A 19,268-nucleotide genomic window follows, 5' to 3' on the forward strand; every position below is an offset into this window, starting at 1 on the left:
AACGAAAAAAACGTAAAAACCTGCGCCGAGAAATTTCTATAGAAAACATCTTGATCTCCTACTAATTCTTTCTATAGAAGATTTTTCGTTAAACATTTCGATTGAACAAAAAGGAATACGCAGATGAGTTGTGGAAGTCTTTAATAGAATCGGTCAGGAACTAATGGAAAGTTCTCTGGAAATCAATTCATGTAAATGAAATTTTTTCGTCCGTGTGGCGGAGTGCAAGTAGTTAATCCATTGCGATAGGCCGCCGGGCCATCGCGTAATTGGGACGTGATTTTCTTGATAATTTTGAGATTATTCCGATACTACTGACAACTACCCCGTCACCTCGGGTACGAACAAGTCAGGAGAATGTAATTATATCAATTATCAGGTTAATCGATTTTTATCTCAACGGCTGATGACGGCCTAATTCTTTAATGTATCGGAATAACGTGCACTGTTAAATTACTCGCGAAATTTCGAGTTAAAATTCAGGAATACTCTAATGACCACTGATTTATTGAAAATTTCCAGTCAGCGTGTATGATCTATAGGATAAGTGAATTTGTTGGAAATTTAAAATTTCGGCTATTTGTAAATTATGAAATTTAATTAAAAAATTGATTTGAGTTTAAAAAATTTCTAAACTTGAAAATTTTTGGCTGAAATTTCCAGTACAATTTGATAAAGAAATTTATGCAAACTGTGAATTTTCGTTCAGATATTCCCTGCAAATTCAGGAAAGTTTGGAAATTTTTTTTTGGCCGGAAAACTAATTTTCTGGTTGTTCATATTGCGAATAATCCAGGTTCCCCTCCTACCTCATCCAAATCCCATCCAATCATTTCCTATGACGTAACAAAAGATGTGGAACGCTATATAAATTCCCTTCTTTAATGTAAATTTAATGGAAATTTAATGTAATGGAATTTTTCGAGGATTTCGAAATTTTATTTTTTTCCAACAGTCAGGACTACGATATTTAATTTTTCATAATGAATTAAGAAATTCAAACAGTAAACTTTTTTGGAAAATCTTATCAAGTGACAATTCCACTGAAATTTTGAGGAATTTCTCCATTGAAAATTCACAATTTCATAAAAATCAATACAAGTTAGGAGATATCACTCAATTTTCCATTTTCAATTTTAAATTTTTATTTTATTTCCAACAGTCACGACTGCAATAATTAATTTTTCCAATAAATTAAAAAATTCAAGCTGCCATCAAAATATAAATGATCCCTTCACAAGAAAAATCTGCAGTCAGTGCATGAACGATTTAATTTTAAATTGAATTCAAATTCCCAACATTGAAAATTCAAATGCTCCTTAAATCGCTCCATATGATTTACATCTGACTCGATTTTTAAATACAACCATTAACAAAAAACGATGGGCGGAAGGCCCTCGGGCAATTTGCAACTGCACTTCGAACCAATGTAGTTAAAAATGAAACTGAATAAAAGCTCATGGGATTATTGTATTTCGTCAATTTCCAGCGGGATTTCTCGATATCGGGAAGTTGTTTCCGCAACTCATTCAGCGGGTTACACCCACTCCAGCCCGCCCATACCAACGCACGTAAATTCGGGAGTGAGTGGAGCGGGCGGCCAGCAGCACTGCAATTCTCCTATCACGTTTGAGATACTCGGCTCGCCGTATTGAACAACTAACGCGCTGGTAAGGTACATAACACTTTACTAACTGATATCGGCGCATGCCATACCCATGCACACACAGACGTTCGGTCTGATCATCGTATCCTGACATTTTCTGGGCAAGAAAGATGAGAAATCTTCGTGAGGATCGATTCCTCATCCAGGATCATGACGCGGGAGAAAATTTGATAGAAAAACCTCGTGCTCCCGATGGGAAATTCTAGTGTTTTTGTTCCATTACCATTGAAAATTTCGTTGCGTTCTCTCGAGCAATTTTGCGCTCCGACAAATGTGAGCTCGAAAAACTAACAGATTGTGATTTTTCGGTATTTTTTTTCTCTCGAGATTTTTTCGTTTATTTTTTCATTATAAAGGCGAGGAAAAATTAGAGAGGAAATGCATGCCCAAGAGTTATTATAAAAGACATCGCAAGAAGAAAAGCGAATGGAATTTCTAGTTAAATTGACTCAAAAAATAATACGCCATTTTAAGAGTTCAAATGTCTTGAAATGAGATTTTTGAAAGTCTTAATTTGAGATCATAAGTATTAAAATTGAGCTTGTTTTTTTGGGTGCTCCATATTAAAATGAGAAGGCGTAAAAAATCGATAGAAAAACCTAGAGCTTTCCTTGGAAAATTTTAATGATTTTTTTAAATTTCATAGAAAAATACGCAGTGTCTATTTTTCACAGTTGGAGAAAAACAAAATGCAAAATTTGCGAGAGAATAAAAAAATACAGAAAAATCTGTTGAAGAACCGTTTCTTCACCCGATTTTCCTGTATTTTTGGACTCTTTTGGAATTTTGTTTTTTTTCTGTCACCACGAAAATTAAAAGAGGGGAAATGCATGTCTAAAATTTCTTACAGAAAAAATTGCAAGAGAAAAACATTCTTAGAAAAATCAACATTCATTGCTTCCTTCCCATGAAATATTCATAAAAAATCGCATGAATAAATAGGGCAATTTTCACTTTAGACATTTAAAAAAACTTGAATTCCAAATAAAGTTTAGGATTAATTAAACCCATTAATTAAGGATGTCCAAGTAGCTTTTACAGTTTGGTACAAGCCACACTATAGAGTCAACCATTTCCAATCATGAAATTTGTAAATGAAATTGCGTGAAAAAACTTCGAAAAAAAATTATGGATGTACATTTTGCACAGAATTATTATTTTGTTAAACATTCGTTGTTTATAAATGAATAAGTATAACGGTTTAAACCAGCGGAAACCTTATATTATGACGGAAAATTATTTATAAATTATTTATAGAATTGCTCGGAATTTTCAAAAATTGCAATTTTTAAATTGTTGAAATATTAATCTTCCTCCAAAAGTAAACTTTCTAATTTTTTTCCGATTAAAAAAATGTTTCCTAACGGTTCAATATCGAGATTTAAATTCAGACCTGCAAAGTTCAAATAATAAAATCATCGCAAAATGTTCGAAAATTTAGGGTCAAAGACGACTCAAACGACACCTTTGATGTTCGACTACAAAATTAGAGAACCATTTCTCCGCCTAAAAAAACCCAAACTCCTTGGAATCCTTAAAATGCTAAATAACGAAAATCTGAACGAGCAATTATTCAAAACACTAATAATTGCTCTCACTGAATACCAACAATAGTCCCCACATTAGTAAATGTCCACTGTAAACCCAGTGCTTGGCATGTCAGCGACCATAAACTTCCCCCCAGAGGTCCCGAATTTCATTCAATTTCAACTTGACCGAAGTCCAACTCCTTCATTAATAATTTGCGGGGTGCCTTCATCCCTTCAAGTGCCACCTCTCCATGTCACTCTTACATTTATGTTCCAGCGCTGTCTGCAGTACACACGAAGGAACTGACCTAAAACAGTTGAGTCCGACCCCCGGTGTCACCTGCCCGCCTCCAAATTCACGATCTCTTCAGACCTTCAACTAAAATTATGCAGTCAGGGTACACGAGACGTATCAATGTTTGACTCCTCCCGACTCCCCCTAAAACCCGCGAGAGCATGAGCTAAATTATCGCAAAATGAGAGCAAAACCGAAGCTCAAACAGACCTAGGGGCCGTAATACCAGTGAATTAATATCCGGTAGATATGGAAAAGGAGATAATCAGCCGATATCCGGCTTTCGCTAAGGAAAACATAACGCGAACCTACGAGCTACCGTATCTGGACGAACCGCCAGGAGGTGGCATCGTCGGTGGAAGGATAAGAGTGCTATCCAGTACAGCTATAAATAACGTAACCTACCTATCCGAAAATGAAATACTGAGTAATTCCAGCGTTGAGTTTGAATGGTCCAACGACACCATAACAAATTCAACATTTGCAACAACAATAGCAAGATTTGAGTCGATAGATAACACAACAGACGTGGACAACTACACATTGATATCCAATCTCTTTGTCTTCGACGATCTCAATGAGTACATAAAAAGATTGAATTACAGTGTATTGAATCTCACCACTTACTACGACTCTGGAATAGGTCTCAATTCGACGAAAGTTAATGACACATGTGGCGCGACTAATGAAACTAGTGATGTTAATTCCGAGTGCAATGCTAGTCAGGAGAAGTCCTCGGTTAACAACTGGTGGGCTTTGATTCTCGTTATTGTACCGTGTTTAACGCTGTTCGGAAATGTACTCGTTATACTTGCTGTTGTGAGGGAAAGGGCCTTGCAGACTGTCACTAATTACTTCATCGTCAGTTTGGCACTTGCTGATTTACTCGTTGCTGTTCTTGTAATGCCATTTGCTGTTTACGTGTTGGTGAGTACTTGTCGTTTATTTTATTGTTGACAGGGGGCGCACGCTGAAATTATTTCGGGAATTTTAACGACTACAGTCGAGGCTTTATATAAGATACCTCTCTATAAGATATCATGAGCTCTGAGCGCTCGGGGCCTACCCCCACTCTCGGCGCTGTTATCGCCTCCTGAATGTTTAGTTTCGTGGGCTTCTTATAAGATACCTGGCCTCGATCATTTTTAAACGGGAAAAGAGCGATTATAAGGATCAAACGGAGTTGAGGGTCAAACGGGAGGGACGAACGAAGTGATCGTAAGGGTCAAATGACCTTAAGGGTCAAGAGTTCAAACGCGAGAGTCAAGTGAAGTAATCAGAAGGGTTAAAGGATCCTAAGGGTCACCTCTTTTCTTCGACGCTTCGACGCCAGCAGTAATTTTTCAAAAGGATTTACGTCGTATTTTTTATTTGTTCTTAAAATTACTATTTAAAATAGTAAATTTTCGAGTGTGGAGGGTATGGTCCTGCATTCTATCTTTCATATTAAGACTCACTATGTTGCCACTGTGTTCTTTTAATGTGTTGAAATTTACCAAGTAGTTGTGGAATTTCAACAACCGATTGAAGAAACAAATATTGAAGTTGTGGAAATCGTCTGCAACCGAATTTCCCTTGAAAAAAATGATAATAATAAACTGTACGTCAATTAAATTGAAGAAAATATTTGTGAAAGGATGGAGTTTAGGCCTATCGATTGATGCCAAGTTTCCTGCATTGAATACTCTCAATAAATTTCATAAAAATGCTATTAAATACCCGGAAAAGTATCATAATTTCATTCCGCACTCGAAAAAGCATTATAATTCGCAAGACCTTTTTTCCTTTCCATGACCCTTTCCATAAATTGTTGCGACGATTTCATAAACTTGAGAATATTTCGGAATCGTCGAGGATTTTCTTCAATTTCGTGGAGAACGTTAGAGTTTTTTTCTCAAAAGTCCGCCAAATTGTTTAGATAACTTTCTACTTCTCCCCTTCTATGTGGTCATCCATTATTCGTCCATACCCCAAAAAAATTCTGAAAGAAGAGAAGTTCATAGGGGGAAGAAAAATATAACCCCTACACCAGTCACATTCAAGTAAATATCCGTGAATGGATGGAATTTAGGCCTATCGATCGATTCTGAGTTCCCCACATTAAATGCTCCCGATATCTCTCAAGAAGTTGAATAAAAATGCTATTCAACGCCCGAAAGAGTGTCTTTTTTCCTTTTATGATCCATTCTATAAATTGATGCGACGATTCTATAAACTTGAAAATATTTAGGAATCCTCATTCATTGTCTGCAATTTCTTAGAAAAACCTGTTTTTTGTTTTCAAAAATCAATCAAATTTTTGAGAATACTCCCGCGTCCATATAAAAAAAATTGCAAAAGAAACTTGTGAATTTTCAAGAATCATCAGACATCCGCTTCAATGTCTTGGAAAAGAGTAGATTTTTGTTTTTTTTGTTTCAAAAAATTTCGAGAGAAAACTAATTTGTAAGGGACACAAAAAAATGACCCCTACACCAATCACATTGAAGTAAATGTCCGTGAAAGGATGGAATTTAGGCCTATCGATTGACTCCGAGATTCCCGCATTAAAGGCTCCCAATATATCTCAAGAAGTTGAATAAAAAAGCTATTCAACACCCGGAAGAGTATTATAATTCTATTTGACACTCGGAAAAGCATTATAACTCAGAGTGTCTTTTCTCCTTTTATGATCCTTTCCATAAATTGATACGACGATTCCATAAACTTGAGAATTTTCAGGAATCCTCGAACATCTTTATTTCCCTATAGAAAACCCTAGATTTTTTTCTCAAAAATCCACCAAATTGTGTGGAAAACTCCTTATTTCCTCCCTTCAATATGTGCTTAATTCATCCTGACCCCAACAAATTCCGAAGGAAAACAAGTTCATCGGGGGGCACAATATAACCCCTACACCAATCACATTAGAGAAAACATTCCTGAAAGGATGGAATTTAGGCCTGTCGTTCGATGCCGTTTCTCGCACTAAATACCCTCAATAAATTGAATAAAAATGTTATTTATCACCCGGAAAAGTATTACAATTCTTTTTAACACTTGGAATGACTATATTATTCGCAGTGTCTTCTATCCTTTCGTGATCCTTTCCATAAACTCATTCAACAATTCCATAAACTTGAGAATACTTTAAAATCCTCAAAGACAGTTGGAAATTTTTCGAAATTTCGGGGAAGAAATATTGTAGTAATTCTTATGAGAGTGACATTGAATCCGATTTAACGGAAAAATAATTATGAAATTTCAAGATTTGCGTAGAAATCAAGGAAATTCATGGGTTTTCGGTGGGAGTGAGACGGAAATTCATGTTATCTTGTTTCTAAATTTTATTTATACATTTATTTATTTATTTAGTTATTCATTTTTTTAAATTCATGTTATCTTGTTTCTACATTTTCAATTTTTCCTAAATTTTCTTGATTTCTATGGAATAGTTGACCTGAAAAATCCAGCAAATTAGATAGATATTTATTCATTGATGATCTTACATAAACCTGCTCCTTTCTCCAATACATATATAAAAGTAATATTTTATTTCGTAGTTGTGTTATCACAAGCACTAATATTATCATTACCACAGATCATTTAAACATAGGGTTCGGAGTCTTTTCCGTGGTTGCCCTTCTCTCTCATTTTGGCTTTTCGAAATCTCTCAGTACTTTTTCTATTTGTGTCAGTCCTATACAGAGTTTTATGTCTATTTCATCTGCAGGAGCCTCTACCAGTCGAAAAATCCTGTATTTATTGTTCTTCAGACCATTCGAATAAAAAATCAATGGAATATTTGATTTTTCGACGACAAGATTTCCTGAAATTTCAGTGGAAATCAAACAATAAAAATTTCCGCTATTTGTCACCGAAAATTCAGACGAAAATTTTCAACTGTGACCATTTATTCAATTCCTCAGAAAACCCAACATTTTTTTTTTTCAAAAATCCTCCAAATATTTAGTGCATCCCGCCTGCCCCCGTTCCTCACGCTTTCAATTCGTTCATCCCCCCAAACATCTCAAAAAAGCAACGTCACAGAGGAAACAAAAATAAGGCCTATGTCGCATCAATCACGCCAGAGTCGAACAAATTCTGGCCCGGACAAAAAATATATACATTATTCCCCCGAAAACCCCTCCATTCTCACTATAGGTGAGAGATGAGGCTTTCGGCTAGACATAGAACATGCGTCGTAATTGCCTGGGGGAGAAGCCTGGGAGGCAAAGATTGTGCAAGGGTCACCATCAGGGTCACCCTCTGACGTGCCATTCAGCCGCGAAAATCGGAGAATAGTCGGGGTCCGATAGCTCTTCAGCCTACCGACAAGAAGTACCACAATGAGTCTTCCGGGGCACCTGCTCCTTGACCCTCAGGACATAAATTATGAACTGATTCATGATCAATTCATTCTCCAAAGCCCAGTTTCCCTACCTCTTTTGTTGGAAGAAGAATTCAGAACTTCCTTTTCATCAATATTAACCGACGTCCCCCCCATTCTCGGAAACCATCATTCTCTCAATAATGCTCACATTGTTCAGATGAGTAACCCAGTTCCATTACTAAATTACTTCTTCTATGTTTATTGTAGGTGAATGGCACGTGGGCATTACCGAGCTTTGTCTGTGACTTCTATATTGCGATGGATGTTACGTGCAGCACGAGTTCAATCTTCAATTTAGTCGCCATATCAATTGACAGGTGAGAACAGACTGTGATTCTATTATTGTTTAATGCCCGTCTACTTGTCCAGCCAGTGTCCAGCGAACACTGTTGGACATCTATTTACAGAAATAATTGGCAGAATTCCTGACAAATGCCCTTTAAAATCGATGAGCTATTCACTACTTCATCGCAATTTCAACTTTATCGAATATGACTTTATTATCGTGACCTTTTCGACATTTCGTAACTAGTGTATTGTGATATTCGACTAACAATAAGTGAGAATACATCTTCACAGAAATAGCTCTCGTAAGGATATCCGAGCACTTTGGCTTTTTTTCGCCAGTGAAATGCGTTTCTATTTTTGTAGTCGAACGTCAGAGCTTTTATTCGAGCCCCATTAGACCCTAAGTTTCCGGACATTTTACAGTGATTTTATTATTTAAAATAAATTGATTAGTTATCAATATCCATTCAGTAAAAATGACAATTCCATAGCATTCGGGGGTAACGAGCGAAGGATTTTATTTCAAATCGCTTTTTCTCATCTCGTTAATGATATTTGTCTATATTGAAAAAGTCCAAATCGACTTCGGGTGATGAAAATTTGGTACTCGAAATTAAAACTTCAAAATTTATCGTCACAAGGGTCAAAATAATGGTCACGAGGGTCAGAATAAGAGTCCCAAGGGTCAGATGAAGGGTCACGTGAGTCGGATTAAGGGTCATGAGGGTCAGAATAAGGGCCACCTGGGTCAGAATAAAGGTCACAAGGGCCAGATTAAGGGTCCCAATAAGGGTAATAAGCGTCTCTAAAGGGGACCAAAAGGGGCTCAAAGGTCGTAATAAAGGTCATAAGGGTCAGAAAAAGAGTCATGAGAGTTAGAATAAAGGTCATGAGTGTTAGAATAAGGGTCCAAATGAGGGTCAGATTAAGGGTCATATGAGTTAGATTAAGGGCCACAAAGGTCACAAGGGTCAGATTAAGGGTTTCAATACCGGTTGGTAGAGTCAGATTGAAGGCCTAAATAAGGGTTACAAGAATCAGCTTAAGGGCCGCAAGGATCAGATTAAGGGCCGCAAGGATCAGATTAAGGGTCGCAAAGGATTAGATTAAGGGTCGCAAGGACCAGATTAAGGGTCGCAAGGGTCAGATTAAGGGTCGCAAGGGTCAGATTAAGGGTCTCAAAGGTCAGATTAAGAGTCACAAGGGTCCGAATAAATAATGCGGGTCAAATGGGGGTTGGCGAGCGGAACACGCAAGAGGCTACGCCCCCCAGTTATCACTAATTTTTAGAGACGTGTTCACTAGTTTCGAGTGACCCATCTCCAGTTAGTGTGATGTCTATGTGATGAATATTCCACATAATAAAATGAGCTGTGCTCAGTTGTCCAATAAAGATCATGAAAAAACGAATCAATGAAGATGATCATTCATTATAATTCTTCGACTAGAATGGAAAAATCGACGAGACAAATTTCCATTTTGCAGATACATCGCAGTCACGCAGCCAATAAAATATGCCAAACATAAGAACAATAGGAGAGTGTGGCTAACAATTCTTCTGGTCTGGGCGATTTCCGCTGCAATCGGCAGTCCAATTGTTCTCGGCCTAAACAATACACCAGAACGGCTTCCAGACTTGTGTTTATTCTACAACTCTGACTTCATCATCTACTCAAGCCTGTCGAGCTTCTACATTCCTTGTATCATCATGGTCTTTCTGTATTGGAACATATTCAAGGTGTGTTAATCAAGTATTTCAGAGGTACTACAGGGGTGATTAAGATGTTCGTTGAACTCTAGCGTTCCAAGTGTCGATGGGATAAGTTTAATCTTATAGTAGATAGTGCAGAATACGTCATACAATAGATTATTAACTTGGCGGGATCTCAATAACATCAACGCATTCCTCGTATTCATTGTATTGGGCCAGATCTTAGCCAGATCTTTTGTTTCTGAATGACAGGCTCTACGGAATCGGGCTGCCCGCGCGAGAGCTAATAAGAAATCCAACTTAAAAGACGTGAAACCAGGGAGTATTATAGAGAACATCGTCCACACTCAGAGGTGAGTGGAATGACAGTCCTCGCAGGAGCACACGTACGAAAAATTTCATAGGAACACGTGACCAATTCTCAAGAGAATTCCATTAGATTTCTATCGAACTTTGTATCAGGTTTTGCCAGATTTGATTGGAAAATTCCGCAGCTTATCTGCTTTTTTTTTTCAGTGGAAATGTTCAATGAAAAATATTCTTCATAAAAAATCAATAGAATTCAAGTTTTTTGTACAAGTAATGAGATATTTTTAGATATTTCTAGGCTCAAACTTTCCAAGTTATTTGGTTTGATGGTTTTTCTATGAAAAGGAAAAGAAAATGAAGTAGAAAAAACTTGGAGAATTCATGTCGAGGAAATCGTATAGAAATTTCTATAGAAATTTTTTATAAAAAGTGCAGTACAGCTGTAGAATTCTTCAATAGACTCGGCCAAAAACTCATAGAATTTTCAATACAAGTTTAAAAGAAATCCAATGGATTTTTATGTTTAGTACAGCAGTTTCTTCTCCTGGTTTTTGGCCGATTCTATCGAAAAATATTTTTTGTGGAATCTCCTCGCCTCAAATTTTCCAAGTTTTTTCGTTCAATTTTTGTTTAAGAAAGGATAAGAAATATAGAGTGGAAAAAACTTATAAAATTCGTGTGAAGGAATTCCAATGAAAAAAATACCTCAATAGAAAACAATAAAAAAACGAAATTCAACTGATTTTTTTCTGTAAAATAGTTTCTATTTGACATTTCGTATTGAAAACACGCGCAGTGAAGCTGTGGAATTTCCAATTCGCCAGGTTTTTCAATAAAAATTTTTCACACGTGCATTCTTCGACCACATAATGTCCTCGAAATACCTCGAAAGCTCCAATTCCCTTAAAATCATATATAGTGCTTACTCTGTTGTAAGATTCGCCGAGACGGCTCTAGGTACAGCCACCCTCGTCGGTGCAGTTCATGAAGAACCAACGAATACAGCTTCAGGTAGCAACGAGGATGAAGACGAGACCCCTCTGGATCCCACTGCTTTCAGCGAAAAGGGCACAGAATGCTTCATGGCTACTGTCGTCGAGGAAGCAACGTAAGTATATGTTCCATTTTTCTGAGCAAACACAATGTAGTTGCCAGGTTACCTCAGATAAAATCTACGTCGGCAATTGATAGCGTGGGAGTTAATATCATAATCGCCGGGTCAATCGACATCTGCTGAGAAATCCTGACGATTGAAGGATAACTGATATTTTGTGGGGTTTCGTAAGTAGTTACGGTGCTTCCGAGTACGGCGAACAAAGCCGTATTTGTGGAGATTTCTCGGTGATACGGTACATGCGCATGAAAAAATCCCACAGAAAATCCGATCGCTTTCTGTAAGAAATTCTATTGCATTTCTATTGCAAGTTTATGAGAATTCTTTTAAAAATCGTTTTCTTTGCGCCGATTCTATGGAAGGTGATGCAAGTTTACCCTGTCATTCTCTACAAGCGCGCGTAGTGGGGGTATACGGATTCGGGGAATCCCACTCTCCTCCCGAGTGGAAATTCAAATTAGGATAGAATAAGAGACTGACCAGCAAAAACTGATTTTGATCCCTTTTGGATCAGAAATGTAACGCTTGTTTGGGTCCATGCCTGGTCAAAATTCTAGGATTCGATCTTCCTGAACAGTACCGGATCCGATACGGATCTAGTCGAGATTTGACTGATCAGAATAGGATCACAATTCACTCCGCCACAATGGATACAGATACTCCATTCAGAATCTCATCAGATCCTGATCCGAAAGTCTAATCAATAAATTCTGACCAGTATTCAACCTAAAACTAATGTAGTTCCAAGCTAACTGAGTGAAATTTCCACTCGGGCTATTGTCCCTATGGTTGCTTATATAAACCCTTGACTGTGTCTCTTTAAAAACGCGCATGGAAGGTGCATAATTTTTTAACAGAATTGGCGCAAATAACAAACAGAGATTTTCAATAGAATTCTTACAGTTTCAATAAAAATTCAACAGAATTTCGTGGAGAAAACGTTAGGGCTTTCTATTGAATTTTTTCAGACGAAATCAGAAAATTTCCGACGGTGATTAAGGACTCTGTCGGGTTCCACGTTGACAAACGAATTCAATTTTTCGTTAATCATTTGTATTCACCGTATTTCAGACAGCAATAGCATAAAGAGCAATCAGTGAGCGCGTATCCGTGCATAGTTTAACACCGTTGAGTTCGTAAAATGTGTCACGCTGATAAAGCGACCCGTAATGAGACGTGAACTTCACATCTCGCAACACTGGAATAAGATTTTGGAGTAAATTATATTATCTCAGCAGTTGGGAAAATGTCGCGTCATTCTGTAATCTTAGGTAAATGAATCTGTTGCTATTTCTTTATTCGCGATTTACGCGAAGATGATTAAATGGATTGCAATGGTACATTCACTGTTAATTGATTTAAATAATGCATCACAGCATCCTCCATTAAAAAATAGGTGAAATATTTGTAGTCAGCAATCTGTTTCGCCAAGCATGTGCTAGACTTGGGAATATTTCACGTTGATCTTAGCTTATGAATCCAAATTTTTAGAAATCATTTCTGAAATTTTGTCTCAAATCTGAGCTCAATAAAAGCGGACAATAACTCCTTTTTAATGAATATACAAACACATAATGATCGAAAATAATATGCATAAATCACTAGCCAATCAGGCGCGCGCGTAGCGAGGCCCGTGTCGGGCTCACGAATGATGATATCTTTGGAATTTGAAATTTTTCCAGAGTGGTGGCCCAGGCATTGGGAAAAAACCCAGTTTACGATAATGAAGCAGTCTCAGTGCTCCCTCACGATTCAATGGACTTAAATTCAAGTCCAAGTCCTAACCCAAGAGTCACGTCAGCCCCGTCATCATCAACATCATCATCCCCACCCCCTAAATGTGCTCATCAGGCGAAGAATAATGGCAATGGTCTTAACAAGCAGGAACTAAAGAGACTGAAAACGGTCAGCTCTTTTTTGCCGTTACAGTTGAAGAAAAGCCCGAGCATTCTCGCTGCGAGCAATTTGTGCAAAAAGGAAACTAAAATCGAAGGCAGTTGCTCGCGATTCACCATTTACAAAACCAACAAAGCGAGCAAGAAAAAGAGGGAAAAGAGTTCGGCAAAAAGGGAGCGTAAAGCTACTAAGACTCTAGCCATTGTACTCGGTAAGAGGATGATATAATAGCTCCATTATTATTTAATTATCCTTTCACCTGATACTTCTCCGATAACTGAAGTATCACTTGTTCAATTCTGTTAATACAGGTGTCTTTCTCATATGCTGGGTACCATTTTTTACCTGCAACGTCATGGATGCCATTTGTACAAAATTACAAATGAACTGTGAACCCGGTGTAGCTGCCTTCATTGTGACATCTTGGTTAGGATATATGAACAGTTTCGTCAATCCTGTCATTTACACAGTGTTCAATCCTGAATTTCGGAAAGCATTCCGTAAGTTGATTAGGATCTAAGTTATTACAAATATTATACCACACGTATGCGAGACTTCATCGATTAAAATGATGTACCAATCAAATTGCGACAAGAATACGCATTACTGATCAAGCACACACTTGATCGAATGAATTAATATCAAATACGTGTGCATGCTTGATGCGAATGACGGATTGCCTCCAGCACACGATCAATTGTGGAAGCGTTGATGGTTGATCGGAAGAATTCTCACTTTCATGTAGTCAGTTTAACAAATCTAACGCCGTCAAGATCATACTGACACTTGATCTGTGAACAAGATAGCTTGTTGTATCAAAATTATATCACCCATCTCAAAAATCTATCCATCCATAAATGCACTATTTATGCCATCAATCACAATGTTCACCATTCCTAGATCAATAATGAAATAATTTTGATATTCTGCTATACGCATATTTGTAGATAGAAAGAAAATTGTAAATATACTATATTTAGTACTCATGCCGTAGCAGTATTACATTATGCAATACATAGCGATATCTCCTGGAGTATAAGAAATACGGTGTGATGAACGAAAATATATATCCAATTTGAATTGATTATCAACGCAACAAGATAGATGTTGTTACTGGTCAAATCATCTATTGCAGGCCTTGGATATAGAATATGTGTCTTCTAAAAAAAACGGCAGAATGTACTCTACATGTTCACATTCACTGATGAAACTCCTGCTGAGAGAAAGATTAGCTCTGCCGAAAGACTATATTGTTGCGTATTTGTTCTGTTCCTCCCTCTCAACTACCCTCATGTACGCTCGTCTCTTTCATACTCGTTATTCTTTTATCTTCGTTCCTAGTCAGCGGACATGTCACTCTTTTTCATTTGTTCTTATCATTTGTTTCGCCCCAAATCCAATAAACACTTATTCATAGTTGAATGGCTTGTATTTAACAGTATATTCCACGTGAGATTGTGTGATGGCGGTATATATAATTTTCCGGCAGAACCAATTTATTCCCTCAGTGCATGACTGTTGAAGATGAACGTTGAAAAGTCTGTAACGATTAATCAAAAACTTGGATCATGTAGAAATTCCTTTATTGTATGCTTGTAATCTATGAAAAATGCACCTACAGGGTATGTGTGAATGCTGCTGATACGTTATAAGAGAATATGATAAACAAAGTGTCATCAAGCGTAGTGAAAGTTACCAGGAATACAAGTGACCGTTTTGGCCTAACGGTTATCAACGTGAAAACAATGGAATTGCAATTCGTAGACGTTTGGCCCTTGTTGAGACTCTTTTGGGTCACAATCAATTCGTTACACTCTGTAATAAACAGAGATTACGTCTACGATAACCGAAATAAATTCCAATATCTGTGTGTATCAAAAAGAAATAACTTACAGTGATCACATCATTCTCGGCAATTGAGATGAATTGTTGATCGCTCACCGCGACCCCTCCCTAATTGCAGCACTTGGATGGGGGAGGGGTGGAGCGAGTGGGACCCTCTGGGGGTAGTAACATCAATTTCTTGATTAATCATTGTATTCAGCGTCGCCCAAAAAAATTGATTGCACTAGATGAAGAGTATTTTGAAGCTCGGTAGTCTGCTGCATAGCACTAAATTTGGTATGTCGTTTCTCTCGCATTCTCTTGAGGATGTTTGGGCATTATAATGAGAATCGGTGAAACACTTCCAGCGTGACTGGCATCTGTATGTATCTACACGAAAAAGAAAATAATAGTTGGAATTTCAGTCTGTGTAGAGAACTTGGTTATTCTGAAATTAAATGATAACATTGTACCTAGTTTTGTAAGAAATGTTGAAAAATTGCGATATTTTGGTTGAAAATGGTTGGAGATATGTGAAAATTTATCAGTTGGTTAGACGTTACTGGTCGATGATCTGTATTCTTGGCTTCATTAAAAAACTTGATTTCCTTGGAGTTGGAAAAAATTGAGAAAAAAAAATCCACAGAAAGCCGTACCCGGAGACACTAGGGTACAGAAGTTTTGATTGGACTATGAATCCGAGTGATGGCGAGATGGGAAATACATGTACCAGGCTGTTTTGATTGCTAGAAGGGGAGAAATACTGCCCAAACAGCCTTACATTTAGCAGCTTCGACTTTCGGGTCTGACAATCTATTAGAATGTACAATCAGATATGAAAGTTATAATCACACGGTGATTTTGATGCGCTGTTTTTCATTGATCATTGATTATTTCACTCAGATATTGCAGTTGTAATCGTTGCATTTGAAGATTGTACGTTCAAGCCTTCTGAACTGGCGCGGAGCGGCTTCGTTTCTGTTCCAATTTCGCTCATTATATGCGGTACTGATCATTAGACAAATGGAAAGTATTATAATTGCTGAATTGAACATTCCGGATGGATGCCGCGTTTGGTTTCAGCGTTGCGCCGACGTTTCGCAAACATTCTAGTCTGCATCTTCCTCCGATTCTGAGCTCCGATGTACGGGGGTCGTCCTTATATGTCCTCCCCTCCGATGGTGGGGGGTGCGAGAATGGGAGAGGGGCCAGCCAATCATTTTGAATTGATCAGCTCGTCAATTAAAAAACCGGGAGGACGGTTTTCCAAATAGGGTTCACTTGATATCCTCTATCCCCGTTGAGGTTGTTAAGGTTTTTACGGAATCGGAGCTCATAGCCCTGAAGATGCAGACTGCAATGTCCGCAAATGCGGCATCCATCCGGCAGTCAATGATATTAATAATGATAGCCGCGAAAGCCTCAAAAGTCAAATTCTAAAGGGGACTGGAGAAGTTTTCATCCCCAAAATATACTAGAAGGCTACGTAAAATAATATTCTTGCACGTTTCGTGCGGAAAAGCGTCGCTTCGCCGTCCTGAATTGTGAATCTTCTCCTGCACCGTTGCCACATTCAGGTACTTGCATTTTCGACTCGTTAGTACGAATGTGACAACATTGTATTATTGAAAACGCAGACGGCGTCGCGTTAACCGGGCAAGAGTAGAGCGGTGAGCGTTGAACGCTAATTCAGAAGAGCAAATGTACAAGATACACGAAGCAATCTTCATTTTGGAACAAGAGAGAAAAATTTATTATTGATAAATATGCTAGCGTGATGCCACAATGAACCTGTGCGAAACACACGCAATGCGTGCAACGATAGTTCATCTGTTTTTCCATTATTCCTGATAGCTGTCATCATTTCGTATTTCTTGGGAAACGCTCATCCCGAGAAAATTAAATGTCGACAAATTATCGACATGCTGTCGCCATCATCAAAGATTTTGAATGACTCAAGCAGAAATTGGTTTCTGGGTTGTGGTATTCCCCTTATTATTATTTTACGTCACCCCGCGTTAGCGCCAATGAAAATCTGACACTTATAACCGAAGAGTGTTTCTGAAATTGACAAAGTAAGTTGATAAGCTGTTTAGCAACAATATTCTACGCTGAGGAAACTGCATACTGATGACATTAGAATATCCCCTATGATATAACATAAAAACAACATATTTTTCTAACCTGATACGTTCTCTCATTCTGTACATACATCTAGAACCATGTGAAAACTTTTATTTCAAATAGGATTCAACCCATTGTAACGATAAATACCAATGAATAAAGATCCTTAATAATACGTATTGTCTACATATATTCTAGCTTATCTTCGACAGTAGACGTTCCCGTGTCGAAATTTAAATCCTAAGTAATCCTACCGAGTTCTACTTATGTGGGAATTCGAAGCTAAGGAGGGCTCAATTGTAGTATAACTTATACCTAAATTCTTAGAATATGACCCTAATTCTGTGAAAGACCTGGATTTGGCTATCTGGAACTGGGTCTCTTTTCCAGTACAGGGGGCCTATTCTCGAGTTGTGTGAAGATCAGGGTCGGCGGAACGTTCAAAATTTGAGGTGTGGAATAAATTTTTCTGGAATTACAAGGGTCACGAGGGTCAAATGGTCTTATTTCCCCTGGTTCCCCCCAATTATTTCAAAACATTGTAATACTTTTCACTTATTTTGTTTATTAATTAGTATATCAGACTTTGGAGGTGACATTGCAAACAGGCCTCTTCTTCTCTCCATTCGTGAGATAAATTCATCCAAAATTTTATCTAGAGCTAACTCAGCTCGGTCATTGAAAAAAAAATACAGTTTTCGTCAAATTGTAGAACAATTATTTTTCATTCAATTTTTTTGAGATGTGGAATTCTACTCTTGGTGAAGATACTCTCGCATGCGAAAGCTGAGATTTCACAGATCTCAGGTGCGAACTTCGATATCTGCACTAGAGGCCTCCGCTTCACATGCGGAAATTTTTCGTCGACGAATGTCAATATTCACGCACCATTTCGTGCATTGTGATTCACACATCGCTTCGTCCGTCATCGTGGGAACACATCGAAGTGTAGATATTATCCATTTTTTGCAAACCATAACAGCCACACTTTTTACTAAACTAGTTGACGAAAAACAAAAAAAATTGCTGCTAGAAGGACAGCGGAGGTGATGAATATCCTATAGTCCCAGAAATAAATAATTCTAGTGATTATAATGCACAGGAATTAATCAGAATTGAATTTAAATACATCAACTTCCATCTATACCGTCAACCGTTTTGCATCGCTTTAGTTTCTTCTATTTTCGTGTCAATTGTGTGGTCCCAAAGAAGAATTTCTTCGTGTAAGGCTTGACAATGGAGGTGGGAACAAGATTCTCCGGACTTAAACCGGAGGTTTAGAAAGCGACTGCACTGATAGAAAAAATCTCTGACACGACAGAAGTGGTTTCTTGAGACAAGAGAATGGGGTTTTGACCATGAATCTCTTGATACAAGAGATTCTTAGTTTTACCTAATTGAAGTATATTCTGAGAGGAAGATGTGTGCCCTTAGGACCGATTTACTTGATTGGAAACCCTATCACCTCTGTCGAAAATCATGAAAAACAGAATTATCTATAGCGAAAAGTACGAATTCTTCACACAAGAAAATAGAAACTTCATCAGATTGATATTAAATGTAAGCAAGATTACTTTCCGCCAAGAGATTCTTGCCAGCGAGTCTGATCTAATATGGAAAGCATTATGATGCACGCGAAACTTCCTGCTCTTTCCGTCCAATATTTAATACTTTATGCCAAGTTCCCCTATTTCTTTGATCTAAAGTCATGAAGAATTCATTCAGTTAAAATGGCGCGAATGATGTAGTTTCTTGAGCCAAGAACTTGTACTCTACGTGTCAGAGGTTTTTTCTATCAGTGTAACGGCTAAAAAAAGAATACTATCATTAAAAAAAAACTATCATTATATTTTACTGAAAAGAATTATTATTATTATTTCAAATGATTGATTTTTCATTTTTATAATTATTACATTTTATTACTATTATTATTACACTTATTGTTATTATTATTACATTTATATATATATATATANTATATATATATATATATATATATATATATATATATATATATATATATATACTACTGTATATTGCCACCGTCCTTCTAACGCCAAATATAAAAAAACGCCAGGCGAATATCCAGGCTGAAACATCGACACGGGTCCGTAACTTCTTCCGGCCGGGGCTGTCAATT

General features: G+C 37.5%; 2 protein-coding genes across 2 annotated transcripts; both read left to right on the forward strand.

Moving 5' to 3' along the window:
- Positions 1-3,739: 3,739 nt before the first annotated feature.
- LOC107043055 lies at positions 3,740-4,371 on the forward strand. Its single transcript, XM_015264355.1, has 2 exons — positions 3,740-4,309; positions 4,357-4,371. Exons 1-2 carry the CDS (start codon positions 3,740-3,742, stop codon positions 4,369-4,371), a joined length of 585 nt encoding a protein of 194 aa, XP_015119841.1.
- Positions 3,787-17,264, forward strand: LOC107043064 (dopamine D2-like receptor). Its single transcript, XM_015264365.1, has 7 exons — positions 3,787-4,417; positions 8,070-8,179; positions 9,636-9,888; positions 10,114-10,214; positions 11,108-11,278; positions 13,282-13,391; positions 13,492-17,264. Exons 1-7 carry the CDS (start codon positions 4,394-4,396, stop codon positions 13,698-13,700), a joined length of 978 nt encoding a protein of 325 aa, XP_015119851.1. The 5' UTR covers positions 3,787-4,393; the 3' UTR covers positions 13,701-17,264.
- Positions 17,265-19,268: the final 2,004 nt, after the last annotated feature.

Source organism: Diachasma alloeum, unplaced genomic scaffold, assembly GCF_001412515.2.
Source record: "Diachasma alloeum isolate Michigan unplaced genomic scaffold, Dall2.0 Dall_scaffold_00547, whole genome shotgun sequence".
In the NCBI taxonomy this organism is placed as follows: domain Eukaryota; kingdom Metazoa; phylum Arthropoda; class Insecta; order Hymenoptera; family Braconidae; genus Diachasma; species Diachasma alloeum.

Coding starts and splice junctions, on each gene's coding strand:
- LOC107043064 (XM_015264365.1), top strand. CDS start 4,394: ATGCCATTTGCTGTTTACGTGTTG. Junction 4,418..8,069: donor CATTTGCTGTTTACGTGTTG/GTGAGTACTTGT, acceptor TGTTTATTGTAG/GTGAATGGCACGTGGGCATT. Junction 8,180..9,635: donor GTCGCCATATCAATTGACAG/GTGAGAACAGAC, acceptor TCCATTTTGCAG/ATACATCGCAGTCACGCAGC.
- LOC107043055 (XM_015264355.1), top strand. CDS start 3,740: ATGGAAAAGGAGATAATCAGCCGATATCCGGCTTTCGCTAAGGAAAAC.